Source organism: Macrobrachium nipponense, chromosome 5, assembly GCF_015104395.2.
Source record: "Macrobrachium nipponense isolate FS-2020 chromosome 5, ASM1510439v2, whole genome shotgun sequence".
In the NCBI taxonomy this organism is placed as follows: domain Eukaryota; kingdom Metazoa; phylum Arthropoda; class Malacostraca; order Decapoda; family Palaemonidae; genus Macrobrachium; species Macrobrachium nipponense.
This window is the reverse complement of record NC_061107.1, coordinates 108,431,541-108,450,356: the sequence shown is the minus strand read 5'-3', so window position 1 is coordinate 108,450,356 and position 18,816 is coordinate 108,431,541. Positions and strand designations below refer to the sequence as shown.

General features: G+C 36.8%; 1 protein-coding gene across 1 annotated transcript in view; it reads right to left on the bottom strand.

The window, feature by feature from the left end:
• Positions 1–14,300, bottom strand: part of LOC135215578 (uncharacterized) — a 47,997-nt gene extending 33,697 nt beyond the window's left edge. The window contains exon 1 of the mRNA XM_064250440.1: positions 14,229–14,300. Within this exon, the coding sequence (XP_064106510.1) occupies positions 14,229–14,250 (22 nt within the window). The 5' untranslated portion in view covers positions 14,251–14,300. The remainder of the gene's footprint in view (positions 1–14,228) is intronic.
• Between the last annotated feature and the right edge of the window lie 4,516 nt (positions 14,301–18,816).

The window sequence follows — 18,816 nt, the reverse complement described above, 5'->3', positions numbered from 1 at the left end:
TTTTATTCTCATTAACAACACTTGACTGCTGCTGATACTTTGCATTACATGGAGGTGAAAATTCTTTTTAAAGAGAGAGAGAGAGAGAGAGATAGAGAGAGAGAGAGAGAGAGAGAGAGAGAGAGAGAGAATGCAGACGTTGTCGAGTGGAAACTACAATACATAAAAGTGGAAATGCTACCAATTTGGTTGTAAGACAGAAAGACAGAAATATAATCTGCAATCCTGAACAATTTTAGTCCTGTTATTTGAAGTCCAAATCTCTCTCTTTATCTCTCTCCAAAAAAGAAGAAAATAAAACTGCTCGTTGGAGGCTTCCTCTCCCTTGACACCTAACAATGACCAAGTCGCTATCCTGGACAGAAGCTTCGTGACACTGATGCATTGAAACGAGGCTTTTCCGCGCCAGAAACTTGACATTTGCCTACAGTGAATGAAGCAGTGAGGATGAAGCGTAAGACTTGCACTATACTCTGTTTTTTTTCCATCTGTCCATCCACCTGTGGTGTTTGCGCATGGTAATCACTGCGTCCCCCCGGGACTAATATCCTATTTCGAATATTAACGGTGTAATTCGCATACAGTAATTTATTAAAACACTTTTCAGTTGCAAATGTACACCCAGATATAATTTTATTTACCTAAAACTTAGACATAGCGTAACTATTTAAAGCCCGGGACGCAGTGTTACCATACAAAAACACCACAGGCGGATGGACAGATGGGAAAAAAAACAGAGTATAGTTATAAGTTACAAACCGGCAGTGCTATTGAAATAACAGATTAAAAGCCAAACTAATTCTATGCACATTTGTACACGATGCTACATTAATACATAGTACAATCTAACAAGTATAGTCTTATATAATGGCTTGCTCACACTTATGTGATTCAAGGACACGCAAGTCGTAATTGCCGTAAATGTGCTACTTACGACGTCATTATGATGTATTACGACCAAACTGCCAACAATCGCCATGAATCGTTATCGCGTCACCGAGTTTGGCGCCATGCACCAAGTAGTGGCCGATGTTTTAGAATTATAAAACATACGTGGTCCGGTAGTGCCAACTGTCATTTGTCGTCATGTCATTGCGCAACAAACAACACTGACGCAGTGCGTCCCCATTTGTCATAATTAGATTGGCACCGTAACTAGCAAGTGCGACGACACCATCTCTAAAAACGTCTTCCATCACTGTAAGTTTGGCGACGCGATTCATGGCGATTTGGTAGACATTACAGCGTAATGACCTCATATTTAGCAAAATTTCGACAATTATGCATTGCAAGTCCTTGAATCGCAAATGTGTGAGTGAGCCATTAACGTTAGCAAAATGTATTCTGACAAGGAATTCCTTCGTTTTTTACTCAAAACACTGATAATGGTAATGTTGCCATCAATCGAATCTTCTCACCAACTGAGGCAAAGCATCAATGAAAGCAAGAGGAGCCGTTTACAAAAGCAATAAAAGTAACCTGCAATATAAGAAATAAATTTCGATAAAAAGTTTCTGCAGATAAGTTTCCCAAAAATTCAATCCATACATTTCAAACTGTCAACCAGCGTCCTGTTTTCCCATCAGTATGTAGTTCCTAGCTGAACGAGTGGTTCTCGCGCTCTGCTGCCAATCCGGTGGTCCGAGGTTCGATTCCCGGCTTGGCCAAAGCGGAATCAGAGGAATTTATTTCTGGTGATCGAAATTCATTTCTCGATATAGTGGTTCCGATCCACAATAAGCTGTAGGTCCCGTTGCTAGGTGACCAATTGGTTCCTAGCCACGTAAAAAATATCTAATCCTTCGGGCCAGCCCTAGGAGAGCTGTTAATCAGCTCAGTGGTCTGGTAAAACTAAGATATACATAACATCCCATCAGTAGGAACATATCTGTCAGCGGTAATGACTTGGCAAGGCGCAGGCGGAAATGAGCACCTCTGCACTGGATGACAGAAGGAAAGCCACTTTACTATTTATACAATCCACTTCAATAAACTGAGATGATGTGCTTCATGTCAATGATACTTCAATCACTATAGTCTAGGTAAAACTTTGATATCTATAGTGTCAGATCTACACTAAAGAATAAAAATCCCTCACTGATGCATAAACACAACAAACGTTTCTTACCGTAATAACAGACTAGGAAAACCTTGGGAGCCATTATAGTGTTGAAAGGAATCCTTTTTAATTAAACAACACCGTTATATAACAAAGAAATGTATAATGGAGGCCATCATACACACATACATATACATACGACACACACACACACACACATATATATATATATATATATATATATATAATGGAGCTGTTGTCCAGTAGACCCAGACCCTCTTACAGGTGTCACTGATTATAGAACCCGGATTCAAATTTGAAAGAGGACACAGTGATACGACTCTGTTAAAACCCACTGCGGCTCTGTTGACGTAAGTAGGGAATTATGACCTGGTTCCTGGCCAGTGTAGTGATTCAAAGTGAGGGTGAAAACAGGCACAGGGCTGGCAGCCTCATCCCAATCTACTGGCTTAGAAAAAGGGGTGGTAGCCAAAAATGACAGGTTATGATAATAATTACTAACTTTGCTTTTGTTTGCTCTGCTCATAGTTCTAGTCATACAAATCTAATGCTATTTAACTCCAAATGTGGATGTGACCGAATGTGTATTAGAGTCGGAAGAGGAAATAGGATCAGAAATGAATTTAGTAGAGGAACTGTTGAGGCTGGGGAAGTATCGAAAGAGGCCCAGGAAAGACCAGAACAGGACATAGCATTTAGGCCAACGGTCAAGTGCCGGGACCTATGAGGTCAATCATCGCTGAAATGGAAATTGACAGTAAAAAGGTTTGAAAGGTGTAACAGGACGAAAATCTTGCAGTTGGACTATGCAACAATTGTTAGGAGAGGGTGGAAGGTAAGATGGAAGAAACAGGATATAATCGGAGGTACAGGCAAAGGAATGAAAGGGGTTGCAACTCGGGGCGAAGGGACGCTACAAAGAACCTTACATAAAGTCCACAATGCACCGCGTGAGCTGCACTAACGGCACTAACCCCAAACGGGATGACATGAAAGAAGACTACAGTGGTTGGATCATCTAAAGCGGAGAGATCGCGTGTGTAATTATGAGCATGCAGGTGGAAGGAAGGAGAAGAAGAGGAGGGCCAAAATTCAGCGGGAAGGTTAAAATAACAAATGGCAATAGGGAGAAAAGTTTAAGAAGTCAGGATGCACTGGACAGAGGAAGGCGGAGAAGGTCGATAAGAAACGGCGACCCATAAAGAAATGCAGTGATGTTCTCAATTTGTGCAATAAATTCGTAATGTCATAATTCACTCCAAAAATTGTACAGTAATACAAAATGTGAACCAGGGGTCTCGTCTGCCACGTCGCTCAAATTCATCGTTATATTATTCAATGTGAAATTCTATTTTTTTCTGTGTAATAAAGATAGGCTACCGGTTATTAATTCCCTATTTAGACTCCGTCTTTCAGCCTACGACAAGCTTTCTCCCACCATTGCCCCTCGTGGTCTGGGACCTGCAAGATTCAACCTTCTCTTATATTACCGTCACTTTTACTGAGAAAGAAAGTTACATTAAAATATGAGTCAAAGTACACAGCAACTACTAAAGAAGCATGGATCATTCTTATATTTAACTCAGCGTTTGAAAAATGTATTACAAATTTTGTTTTAACTGCGCGTTTTGATCGAATTTGAAAGGAATAATGATGATGGGTACTATCAAATACACACCATTACCACCATCCCGGCAACCCGAACGCTTTGAATAAGATATAACAAGAGAGGAAATATGGAACACTTTTTGAAGTGGTTTGGTCATACAAAAAGAACATGAGAGTATGTGTTGATAAAAAGAATGTGACTCGGATGCCTTGGGAGGGAGATGCAGACCTACAAAGATTGGGCTGACGGGGTGCCAGAGTTGAAATGCAGGGGATTTGACATTCTAGAAGCAAGAGAGAACGTACAAGAAAGAAATGTAGGATATACTATATAAGTGGAGATGAAATACTGCTGATGAGGTTTCAGTAAAGATTGAAGATGTTCTTGTGAGGCTGTGAGATATGTTTGCGTGAGGTTCATCTGGGATTCAGCGGTTGGAGAATGAAAGTGTCAGTAACGACTGCTTTTTCTTCTGAAGTCAACTCTTGAGAAAAAGCGTTTTGCAGTCATTTAAAAATATGATCGCTGAAATTTCCAGCAAAACGAATCCCATTTCATATCTAACGATTTTCACGTGATATGCCATCATAATTCACGTTATACCGAGTAAGTCTTCCGTAGCAAAACAAAGTTATAAAAGTGAAATTTTACTCTGACTATGAAGCTAATATGCATACGCCACTGTTTGACAGGCGATATGTTTTACTGTCTAGTTCACGCTTGCATACTTTCATGTTTAAACGTCAGTGCATATCACAAGGGTCCACAAGTGCTACTGTCCTCTGCGGCCATGATGATGTCCCCAGCGTGGACTTACTCTGCGTAGTGGCTAAACATGTTATACGTGGTAGAAAGACACACCGAACCAGGCCATCCCGTATTCCAACGAGCGGTCTCACCTGTTAGCTAAGGTAATGGAGCCAAGTGTCAGACCCATGAATTTTACTTTTTATAAAGGCTACATCGATTTCACTTTCGATTCCCGTAGGATATACAATGCTCGTTTAAGAGATTAAAACCTTTATAAATATAGTGTCGAATTTATGAGTCTGACAATTAAGTTTACTGTCTCAGCTAACAGGTGAGACCGCTGATAACAATGATACCGTGGAATAGATGGTGGGCCATTCTTTATATATTATGCTTGCGCAGAGAGGACAATTGTACTTCGGACCCTTTTTGGTACAGAAGAACTTTCAACCATTTTCGAAAACAGACAACGTGGTCGTATTAGAAGCCTCTTTCGTTCTTTCATCTGTAAGAGTATCTTAATAAAATATCATTATCACTTGGAATAAGACTTTGTCAAAGAATACAATGACAATAAAGGCATCTTTTTATCACCATATAGGATTTGCCCTACGGTGTGAGTATGATCACTTACGTAGTTTCTATAACCATATTTTTTCGCTATCTTGAATAAAATGAATCTACTAATACTATAAAATTCCCCAAACTAGCCTAAGATTAAATACAGAAAGCTAAACATGGCCTGTTTCAACTTGGCGTCTATTAGCAACAAACAGCTGATCTTCGCCTGATATACTGAGACCGTATTCTGAATCATCACAATTAACTATTCTTGAACTGACAACACACAGAAGGACAAAACTGAACAGGAGACATCGAATGTTGGGTAGCATTCCACGACATTAATATCGTACTCTTCAGAGGAACCATATTTAAAGCATCTATTGAAGACGAGGTTGCTTTCTATCCGGAAGTTTACGAAGAAAATTTGTTTACCAACACCTTTCACTTTGCTATGATTATAAAATAAGTGATGCAGTACATTCCAGACCGACAATGTTTTTCGGGAAACAAGTATGCAAGGTCGCACCTACTCATGCTTCCTCTTCCGGTGATGCTTGTTTCTACCTAGAAATGGCATTTGCTGCCTTGACACCCTTCTGTAATACCCACATCATTCAGGAATTCAGCGTGTGTTCATTAATTTCTCAAATTCAGCAGCTTTAGACATTAACAAGACATCAATCACCACCAAGTTTGCAACATTTCAATTAACGTTATGTATGTACGTGTATATATATATATATATATATATATATATATATATATATATATATATATATATATATATATACAAACACTAAACTACAAATGTTGTGCAATATCCAAATCGCGCTACTTCGGGAATATCACCTGAGGGGACTTACAAGTGATAAATGATTTGGTACCAAAGTGACTCGAACACCCGACACTGTCCACCAACGAATTCCAATCGACGTTCTTTAGAACGACATTCCTTCCCGAAATGGAGCCAGAGATGGGAAAAATACAACAAAAAACATCATAAAGAGAAAGCAATGACTTCAGGCGAGGCATTCAACTGAGTGAATGGCACAAAGATTACTAATTAAAAATGGGCCCGATACATGATGCAATTAGAGTCCTGAAGAAGCTGGACAATGTCAGTAAGGGTTTTATGACCTTCCAACTCTAAAAGACTTACTCAAAATTGGTACTGTTACCTCCTTGGAAATCTGTGAAAACTAAAATGTGTTCTATATTACAAAGAAAAAAATATATAACGCCTTGTTGGCACTCACTTCATTGTACTTAAAGATAAACTTTTGTATAATTCAGGGCTGAACGCTCACATATACATACATTCATATACGTGTAGGTATATGTATGTATGTATATGCGTGTGTATGTTTATATGTATATACAGAGAGAGAGAGAGAGAGAAAAGCTGTGCTGTTATACATGAGAAGGAAATAATAGTAGGGCTAATTCAGCCTCTGAGACACGGGTGAAGTATATAAGTGGAGTTTTTATAAAAGCGGCAACCTCTCATCCAATTGCCAGGTACAGTTTGTGTATGGCTGCAATTGGCTAGACCATGATCTGTATAGCTTTTAAAGCTTCTGGCAAGCGCAATGATAACTGAAAGATTGTATCTGATAGGGATTAATTTAGATCTATATGAGCGCTCCTATGGAAATAGTCCCCGAATTTTCTAGATCTGTGAATATGAATCAACATTTACTCACTAATTCTTTTCTTTCGTTCATCTTTCGCCTTTTGTCGGATTACCCTAGGAGTCGTTAAAAGCAAAATAAATGGATAAAAAATGGATGCAATTAGACTCCTATCAGCCTAGGCAACAAATTGAAATGACTGATGTGAACTGGTATTTGGGAGTGTTTGCAATGATGACTGCAACATGAGTAAAGGGTAAACAGGAAAGGCTGGGAGTTTGCAAAGGATTAAAAAGAAAACTTTAGTTTGCTATGGGAGCCTCGGGTCGGTTGGAATGGATGAAGGGACTGTTGAACAAACTCTCCTTTATGGTATGGAAGTGCATATGCAGAACGCAAATGAAAGTTACAGCAGTTAAAGTGTGGATTGAGTGGGCGATCAAACTTTTTTTTTTTTTTCTCAAGAGTCATCGCCTGTTAGGTGAAGCGGCTTTATGTAGAAAAACTATATATATACATATACATATATATATATATATATATATATGTATATATATATATATGTATATATATATATACATATATATATATATATATATATATATATATATATATATATATAATGTAATATATATATAAAAAAAACCAAACAATATATATTCTTCACATTAGATAGTTTCTTGACGTCATCCATAATTTAATAACCAAAATTAATTTTAGTAACACGCTGATACACCAAGAGTAAGACAGAAGAATCAAATGTCCTTAAGCAAAATCACGTCCTTTGCTCTCTCTCAACTTCCGAGGTACTAATTCCAAACGCCTCAGCAATACGGAAATACACACTGAAACCATGAAATGAAACATCAGATCTCACTTTGCATGCGAAATCTTCCCGACTTCGATGCTGTAGGAGTGACAAGAGACAGCTCTAAGGACAACACGTTCGTAAAAACAAAAATTTTTTCTTCCAGAGGAGACGTAGATATAAATCTGGTGATATAAATCAGATCACGGCCGACCACGCAGGCCACAATGTTGCAAGGAGCAATGACGCTGCAGCCCCGAAGAATGAAGGCTGGGTCTACTCAGTATGCAGAAGGTGCTGCAACCAAATAGGATGCAGCAGGGACAGGGAAACAATATGGGATTTTATATATATTATATATATATATATATATAGGATATATATATATATATATATATATATATATATATATATATCACAAAAGCACCTTCTACTCAGCTCTATACCTATCCTCTCTCTCTCTCTCTCTCTCTCTCTCTCTTAGAAACTTTAAAATAGAAATAACATTTAAGAAGTAGACGGGGATTTTTTTTCGTGTGGTTTACTTTCAGGATGACAACAAAATCAATTTGTATGTTAAATGGATAACACCACTAAGCCAGCATCCTACTGGTGATTAGGCCTTAGCAATAATCTATTTGGACTATATACTCTACTGCAAGATAAAAGGTTTATGGAACGGAATGACAGTGAAAGAAAGAGCTACGAATGATGTCAAGATTAGCAAATAGACGAAAAAAGTTATTTTTGGTAAATTCAACATCAACATTCGAGTCAACGAAAGTTCTAACGCCTCAAAGGACGTGATATATATATATATATATATATATATATATATATATATATATATATATATATATATATATCTCACGTCTTTTGAGGACGTTAGAACTTTCATTGACTCGAATGTTGATGTTGAATTTACACAAATTAACTTTTTTCATCTATTTGCAAATCTTGACATCATTCGTGAAAGAAGCTCTTTCTTTCACTGTCATTCCGTTCCGTAAAAACCTTTTATCTTGCAGTAGAGTATATAGTCCAAATAGATTATTCCTAAGGCCTAATCCTACATATATATATATATATATATATATATCTATATATATATATATATATATAGATATATATATATATATATACACTACATATATACATATATATATAATATAAAATTTGCGTATATTCAATAACATTAGCTATAACGAAAGTTCTCACGTCCCAAAAGACGTGTAATACACGTACACACATATATATAGTATTTATATATGTGTGTGTGGCGTATGAAACATAATATATTTACATAATGGCTGATACCCCATACGAGCATGAAACGACCCAAGAGCTTAAAGTATTGATTATTTTTTTTTACTACAAAAGTTTATAGTTTTCAAGGACAGTAAAACAATTGTTCCCACATTTATGGTTTGATCGCTGAACTGATGAAAATCTCCGGCTTGAGAAGATTTACACCAACTCGCCCAACCGCTTCTTGCTACGACACACACACACACACACACACACAAATCATCAGTAGAACGTCGTGCGTTTTTAAATACACAGAACGGTTCTCTTACACTTTGGACGCCCTCTCTTACTTCCTGGACAGCAGTTGAGGGCAAGAAATGTCCACTGTCCATGGGCAAGCAATATCCCAGTACCCGACGCCCCTAGAGAAGAACAGTCACGTATTCCAGGATGACGTTCTTCCTGGGTGCGCAGTGTGCTTCGCATTCCAAAGAAACCCGACACAAAAGCCTATTCCGAGCCAGTCATGCCAAGTAACGAGCCCCCAAGCAGATAGCGCTCCTGACGGATATCCCAGTTTATGATGCAAGATAACAGGGTGCTTTGGCTCCGGCGGTACAGACCATGGTATATATCAATAAGCTCACCTTTACGCTCGCACGCTAATATACGTTCTTTTTTATATTCAGTTTTGTTTCTGTATGGAAAGGAATATATCAAGGGTAAAGAAGCAACATAAAGATGGCGTACCACAAAGAGAAGGCCACCAGGATTAACATCGTCCTGCAGTCAAGAGATATATATTACCGGACAACGGACTTACATAACAGATAATGGCATTCGACAAAGGATAAGAGGAGGATTCAGCTACTGCCAGTCTTCCATAAGCATCGAGAAACTAAAAAAGTAAAATCTGGCACACAATAAGATAACGTTATAAGATCGCCGGGCAGTCAGATAAAAAATATGATATCGTTACGTAAATATATTCACATAGCTTTGGTAAAATAAAGGGGAAAAATGGCCATCTTTGTGACGCGTCGTTTAATATCCAACTTGATCCCCATGCGATTGCTCGCATATCTGGAATCATTCTACGAGAATTCCTAGATTTCATAAGGGTTCGGATGAAGCTACACACGTTTATCTGTTACTGAAGCTCTTATGAGAAAAAAATATATACGTACGAAAATAAGAAAAGCTTTTAAAGTTATCAAACATTAAAAAATTTAAAATGTACATATATTCTTACACATTTCAATCCCAATGTTATTTCCTTGTCTGGGAAAAAAAGGGAACGAAAAAAAAGAGGGGAATAAAAATGTTGTTATTTAAACAACAATCTCTTGTGTGTCTGAAAACGCCGACTTTTTATCCTAAAGAATGTTTGTGTCCGTGAGTCTAGCCTCACTGGTATCTGTACGTGAAGCTATGTGTCTGTTTGGCGATATAGATATCCTGGTCTCTCATGTAGAAAAACATTCTGAAGAAACACAAACAAACACACACATACACACACACACACACACACACACACACACACACACACACACACATATATATATATATATATATATATATATATATATATATATATATATATATATATAAATTTCATTCAACCGACCCTTAAGAAGATTAAAGGAAGATTATCAGCGGGAGTGACCTAAATTGGCTTACCTGTGGATGGACCTCTTGATATAAAATACCATCTTTTCTGTAACTTTATTCATCTACCTGAAGAGAGACAGCAGCTCTGAAATATAGTATTTCTCTCTATATATTTTGGTGCTTTTATGGGCTCCTTTTATTAGATGGAATTCTGTTATAACAGAACATTTGTACCAGTCATATATATTTATATATCGATAACTTTCAAGTTCTCTGAATATTTAATCTAATTCACAGACAGGTGCTTATCTCTCAATAATTACGACCTCATGACTGAAGGTGTTTGCAGAGATTCTAACATTGTCATGGACTGCATCAAGAAGATCAAGAAGTCGAAGAAAAGTTGGGGAAAGACAATCGTATTGTCTGTATCTATCCAAACTGTCAGTTCGGCTGTCACCAATCGTTAGCGGAAACCCAACCTAAACCTCACGCATCCGTTGTCCTGCAAGGAATGATAAACACTGTGGCTCTTACAAGTCTAGCTTACAGAAAAATCGAAAACCATCCATAGTTAAAGATTTAACTCGCGTCCAAGTTCATCTTATTTTAAATCATGCAAGTCTTACCGAAAGACAAAATATATCGGAAGTGTCAACAATTGGCTATGGAAAGTGTCAAACTGGCTTCGGAAATGCGTGTTATTGCAAAGGTCAGATGATTATGGCTACCTCAATCAAACAAACGTCCTGAATCTGTCCAAAGTGTCATGTTAGCAGAAATGGGTAGATAGGAGCTTGGTGTCTATTTTGAGGACAATTAACATTCCTAAACTCGGGCCTTAACCACAACTTAATTAACCTAAAATTGATAATTGCCTGTATTCTGGATTTCCATCCTCGTATATACACAGGTTCCGTATGGTTTCCAAACTGTTGTTGTCTGAAGAAGGAAGGAGATATTTTTTGCAGTATATTCTATTATTTCACTTTGTTTTACTCATATGGGATATTCTTGCACCTGGGGAGGAATTACTTATTGAAAATTAATTTGCCCTTTAATGAAGAATATAAAAAGGGAGAACTTGCATATCAAATTTCGATATTAAAGGTTATTTAGGAAAGGTTTGGCTACCAAGTGATGAATATCCTACTTGCTCAAAAATTTGCTACCACGATCGCCTGATCATCAGCCGATATGTACATGGGCTTCTCTATTTATTTATTTATTTATTTATTATTTTTTTTTTTTTTGCAGCAAATACGTTTTACTTACATACAGAGAAAAGCATATGACCGCGCTAATTAAAAGTACGGTAACATTAAATCTTAGACATTCTCTTCGACAAAGTTATTAAAACAGAGAGAGAGAGAGAGAGAGAGAGAGAGAGAGAGAAGAGAGAGCAATAAAAAGGGACATTTTATCAAGGAAATTCTTCAACGACTTCTCTCACTGGGACGCTAATAGTATTATCTGAATTGTTCTTGGCGCACATCTAGTCATAAAATCCACCGAGAGTTTATGGCTAATGACGAACATGACGCGTATTTATTACATAAAGAGCAAATTACAAATTTGTCCAGATAACCATCACACTTCCGAGATTTTTTTGTTTCGATATAAGTTTTGTTAGAAGCAAGAGTCATACATAAATATATGGATCTCTTAGAATTCATACCTTTATCACATACCTGAAAGATCCACAATATTCTCGGTAAATCATCAGGATTTATAAACAGCAAAGAAATGAAGTAAATATTAACAGCTTACCAACAGTCAAAAATATCATTGACACACATGTACATTTGTGCATATAATTTTGCAATTGCAGGCACGCGATTAAATTTGTACTCTGTTTATCGTGGTGTTTGTTTATATGTTCAAGTTTACGTTATATCAGTACATAAATTTTCAGTCAATTACATCACTCTTCTTCGGAAGTTACTCGAAAAGATGAGTGTTTACTGTCTACATTACGTTAGTTGAAAATATATTAAACAGAAATGTAAGGAATAATAATAATAATAATAATAATAATAATAATAATAATAATAATAATAATAATAACAATAATAATAATCATAATCATAATCAATCATCATCATCATCATCATCAGAGTATGTAATAATAAAAAGGTTGGCCGGATAAGAGAAAATTTCCCGATGACACTACACTAGCACATAAGAGTGCCTCGGTCTAGCACTTACAATTGTATTCCAATTCGGCCATCTATGCAGTGACAATCTGCAAAGCTAAACTAACCGAAGTTGGTAAATGTCATTTTAAAACTACACAATTAAATTTTTATGTGAAATGTAATTGGAGTTCTTTCCACTGTTTCTAATAAGCGTTGTGGTTGAACCTGTTGCAGTGCGTGAATTTAATGAGATTCGTTCTGTCAGTTTAGTCCAGGAGATGCCTAGCTTCGGATCTGGTACTTCTACTATTCCTCCCCACCAATGGATAGCTGGTAACAAAGCCAAGTTACTTCGTAGAGCATCTGAGACTGTGCAGACCTTCTACCTGCATCCTGAGTCGCTTTTCACAAAATTGTATCTTTACCTTTCAAAAAGTATCTCGAATAAGACACTTGTTTTCTGCTAGTAGGAAACTATGAGTAACTAGTGATTCCCTTGTAGATCGCACTTTTACATCCAACCCAACCTAAATGCAGTCATTGGGCCATAAAGTTCGCCAAACTATGACTGTTGATCAACCATTTTGCACCAAATATCCTCCCGTTCTACGATTTGAATACATCCCACATACTTTAGATGGTTTTCTCCTGTTTTCCAAGATGTCTGTAAGTCATTTCTCACAAACACAGCTCGCTCACTTTTGCATTTCATGTAATAATTAAAAGACAATCCAATGCATTCTCAGGTGCATTAAAAACTGACTGAAGTCCGGATACGTTTACCATGAATACAGACATTTCCTGACATCTGTTACGTCTACTGGATCTTCTACATTTAACTGTTTACAATGAAGATTTACTTGAAAATGGATTACTGCCCAGATTTGTTCAAACATGATAATATGGTCTTTGGGATGGTTAATCATAAGTTCACATAAGTAATCTTTGGCATTCGATGATCTATACAGTACTACTTAGTCTCATTCATATTTTCAGGTTATTGGCATCAGACGATGCACATAGTTTTTCTAGTGAACCTAAACTAGTGCTCATAACTGTAGTCGAAGCAACATCATATAAATATACACATATCGATTTAGTTGACTTAGTGTAAATCTATTTTGTTTGGTTTTGTATCCTGGGACCTTTGTTGCTTTCAGTCCAGAAAATAAGACAGCACTGTATGCAGATCATACATCGTAACTATAGACATCTTCTTCAACTAACTGCGAACTGAATTTGCTGTAATTTTAACTGACTTCTGGAAGATACCAGGTGTGTTAAGTCTTCACAGAAATCTGCAACAGATTTGGTATGTTATAACGTCAAACTACGAAAGAACCAACATTTCCGTTACTTCATTACACGATTCACTTTTCCTAAATACTAATGACTCCGAGCACCTGACGGAACTTCGCGTAACCTTCAACTCTAACATTTCTTTCCCAAACCTCTTCAGAAACAAATCATCCAGCACTCCCAGTAAACTAGGTGTTTGCAGTGCCTCAGATCTCTACTGATATGATGGTACTCACGCTGCATGTTCCAGAACTTTTGCACTCCATTACTAGAATACGGTTCACCTTTAAAGAAATTAACCATCTGGGCATTTAATCTTTTACATAAAAATGCTCGAGACGTTTGTTGTTCCGATAATATCAATTAAGTATCATTTACGTCATCATCGGACGATTCCCTGTCTGACCATCTTTCAGTAATCACATTTACAAAATGGAACTTCCGGTATCGCTTTTAGCGCCTATGGTAAGTAATTGTGTGTACTACTCACTTTGCAGGTCGTCAGTACTCATAGGAGATGTCACAATACCACACTGCTGAGGAGTGCCACACGAATTTCATTTGTATTCAAACGGATTTCCTGACGGTGCGAGTCATGATAACGCTCACTAGTCCAAGCAAAGCCGTGGAGATATGAACACTCATCATCAGCTGGTTTATTCATCTCTTTAATTTGTATCATTTCGTTACCTTTTCACCTAAAGGCGTATTCACTTACTTTGCGAGTTCATGGATTTTTAGGCTTATTCCATAGGAACGTTTGCGTGCTCTTCGCAATAAAATGACTGACAAAGAAACATAATAATAATGGTGAAAAAATCCTCCTCTTCCAGCATACCACTCCAGTGACCTTGGAAACGTGGGCAAGTCCCTGATCACTAGGAATGTACAGAAACCGGTTTATGGCAGAAACAAAAAGATAAAAAAAATTAACGTTACTTTAACCAAGTAAGCACATTTCTACAGGACGTTTAGGGAAACAAATATTTCTTACTGTCTACAGTTCTCTTAATTAATGTGACTTGTATTTTAAGCATATCTATTAATCTCATAACAGTTTTTGCAAGAAAACTAAAATGTTTTTTTTACGTGCTGAATGATAAAACCAATAAAAGCGTATTTAGCAGACATTTCTAAACTTAACTAGGCTTCCAGTAACATGGTTACCGGTTCAAGTGAAGTATGAGCTTCGACAAAATTCGGTTTCAAATCACATTCAAGCACTTGTTACATACGATACGCCTCTGCAATTATGAGAGACTGCACGAATACAGTATAAAGCCGGAATTAATCATATCAAAATAAATATACGTAATAAATTTCAAACATGCACAACACCTAGTTTACACTATAACACGTTATCTCTGAACATTTTTTTTGTTTAATCTTTTGAAACTTGTTAATCTCTATAATTAATTATTTGGAAAAGGGCCCGAATACGGGAATAAACTGTCCGATTTTTATTTATCTCTTGAAGAGACACTTGAATAAAAGAAAAACTGAATCATCATACAAAATTGGTAATTCAACTCGTCAATCAAATCTGTTACCAATAGTTCGTTAAGTGAACGGACATTAGAGCGCGGAGGTATCCTAATTCAAAATTAAGTTTTGAAATATTATATAAAAAGGATAAAGGTAATTGAACACGATAAGCAAAAATGCGAAGACATCGCTTCGAAAGAGTATTTCACAAGAAACAAAATGGCCCATAAGCATAAAAACAATTTTAATCACTGAAACCTTCATTAATAGTCCCTACAATAAAAACGTTACAAAAGCTATTACAAAATGTTAAAACATAAAAGGCAAAATGAACTTTCTATGCTTTCAATAAAAAAAAAAAAAAAAAATAAAAAAAAAAAGGGAAGGGAGATCGACGTTGTGGTGGAAGGACAGGAGGCCTCCGGACAAGCTCGAAATTTACGTTACCCTGAGAACAAGCCTGGACTGTGATGCTTGTGTCGATATTGAAATTGCACTTGCAACAAAACAGTGGTAATGCCTTGCATCAAGTGAGCCGAGATTGCCAGACTATCGCTAAACAATCATAATCCATTAGTAAGCATGAAAAAAATCGATGATATCGCTATAAAGCTTGTACCACTAAAGTAACAGGCGTGAGGATTTAGGTATAAACTGTGATATTTTGAAGAAGTATAAATAAGTACAGTATGCAACATTTGAAGGCTGCAAAGTTCAAAATTATTTAAATTGTTATATAGGATTCTTGCTGGAGATGTGATGTAAACAGTCTGGAAAATTCTCTGAGATTTTGAACGCTAAGATGGTCTGGACACGTAATGAGAAGGGGAGAGAAGCAATTACCAGGAATAGTAAATACGAAAGTATCAAAGCAAAGATGAGTAGGGAGACTCACAAAATCTTAAACACTTTCATACACACATCTGTGAAACAGTCTTTCGGCTAAGAATGATTTCCGTTTGCTTCAGTAATAATAATAAAAATATAAAGAAGTAACTGACGATGGGAATAAGATATAAAATTAGCTCTTAACAGAATGATTTCATGCCTGACAGGAAAAAAGGCACTAACGGAACGCCACAAGTAGACTGAAAAGAAACGCAACACACGAGAGAGAGAGAGAGAGAGAGAGAGAGAGAGAGAGAGAGAGAGAGAGAGAGTCTCTTACAGGCTATCAACACAAGCCACTTTGTACGTGTATCTTCTTACTGGCTAGATGCCAGTGGAGTATAGCGAACGCCACACCTACACTTCACTAATGTTTCTGGGCATTAAAGTGATTAACAGTTGATTAACACTATCACGAAGTAACTCACCAAGCAGCTGAATTAGACAAACATATGCACCATAACCAACGTTTGTGCTTGTATCAAACAGCGTTAATCTGATGATTTCGTATCATCATTTGCTGTGCTAAGCGAGGAAACCTTTAAAACCACAAGGAGACGTCAGTCATGGTTTCGGCACAATCCTCTTATTTATTTCCAAGTTAGTTACTATTAGAAAACCCATGGGTAGACATAGTAAACCCCCCCCCCCCCAAATATATTGTAGAAAGAGGAATATGTGTTTAATTAAAGGGCAAAAGTAAACCTACTACTCTGTTTAAAATAAACTCAACGAAGTCAAAAAGTTTGAATTGATGGTGAAACACCTAACTTTGGATAAAATAACATGAATGCATAAAATATTGGGAGCTATAAAATCAGTCGACTGATAGGCAGATAAACAAGCAAACGGCAAGAGTAATTACTACAGTGAGCTTGAAAATCCTGTAGGTCCTCAAAAACAAACTGCTAAACAGATGTCACAGGCCTGATCCAGGTATAATATTATGAACTCCACGTATACGAAAAAAAGAGAAGTTTTTGCTCTTACGTTGTCGCTGCATTGACAGTGAGATTTGGAAGCTTACTTTTCTTATCATTGTGATATCACATAAAAAATGTCAAATCTCTCTCTCTCTCTCTCTCTCTCGTCTGTCTCCTCCGTCTCTCTCCTCTCCTCATCATCTCTCTCTCTCTCTCTCTCTCTCTCTCTCTCTCTCTCTCTCTCTCTCTTGTCAAGCTTTAAGCGTTACACGGCTGAAACAACCGACACTGCTACCGTAACAAACAAATGTCAAAAAGTATCTGTATACATCTTATAGATTCACTGAAGTCCGATTTAACATAATATCGTGGAGGAACGAAGCCGGACACCAGCCCTAAGAATTAAACAAGAAAAAAGCCTCTAGACTCTTAACCTGAAAACGACATCTAATGATACAAGACAACCAAGGCTTCAACTGTGTGACGGGAAAAGAATGCTAACCAAGTCCCCAAGAAGCAAATGCCACTGGTGAAAATTCGATATTTACAGAACTGGTAATCGAAACAGATTCCAATTATCACACAACACAGCATAACATAACATACCACCACATTGTATTAAATGACACTCCCAAAAATAAAAAGGCTCAAAATATTCAAAGATGATGTAATGGTCATAAAAAGTAATCATAAAAAAGGAATTTCGCCACTTTCTTTACAGAAAAAAATTGAACAATCTAAAATTACAGCGGTGAAAAAAAAAAACACTTGTACGTAGAACGTACTGACCTACATGATAAAAGTCAGAACGCTGGGTGTACCTGTACCTGACTTTATGCTTGTGTAAAGGGAACTGTTACAATTAGCAGTCCAATGACGAAAGGAACGACAGACACCATCGGAATGGCCAATAAATTAGGCTCCACAAACGACAAGTAACTAGACGGTTCCGGAATAAGGGAAATAACTGTAATCATCTCACGAGCTGCCCTTCTCCCATACTGTCATTTCTACCGAATTTAGTTTTTCTCTGTTACTCGCAGAATACAAGTTTTCTATATTACAATATAAAACATAACATTATAAAACGTTTTATATTCCAATCATTTTTAATACCTTTTTACGATAATTAACTAACATATATGTAAAAACATTAACGCAGTTCAAGTGAATGCAAAAGACTTACAGAAAATGAAACATCTTGCAAAAGATTTGTCTTTACCACAATTTAAAGGGATTAAATAATTAAAAAATTTTAAGCATAAAGTACGTCCCCATCCCGCATACACACACACACACACAACACACACACACACACACACATATATATATATATATATATATATATATATATATATATATATATATATATATATATATATATATATATAATATATATATTATGTATACGTATGTATGTGCGCGTATGTACGTATGTATGTGTCTGTGTTTGCGTGCGCGCACGTGTTTGCATATTCAATGAGAGGAAAAAAATATATACAATATCAAAGTTTTCATGTAACTTTTCCAACTTAGCCTCCTTACATTTATGATGGAGCAGATGGTAGAAAATACTGACGTCATCAAGAACGAAAGATCAACCTTCCCTAAAGAAGAAACGTGACAACTATATTTAGGCAGAATTCTGGAGGTTTCTTCCTTTAGCCGACAGAATAACCGCGCCAGTCTTCGTCACCTCTGGTTCATCTAAGAAGCAATACGCGTCTGAGCCTTCGGTTCGAGTGAGTGCTCTGCATACAACTCGGCAGAACGCGGAAAATA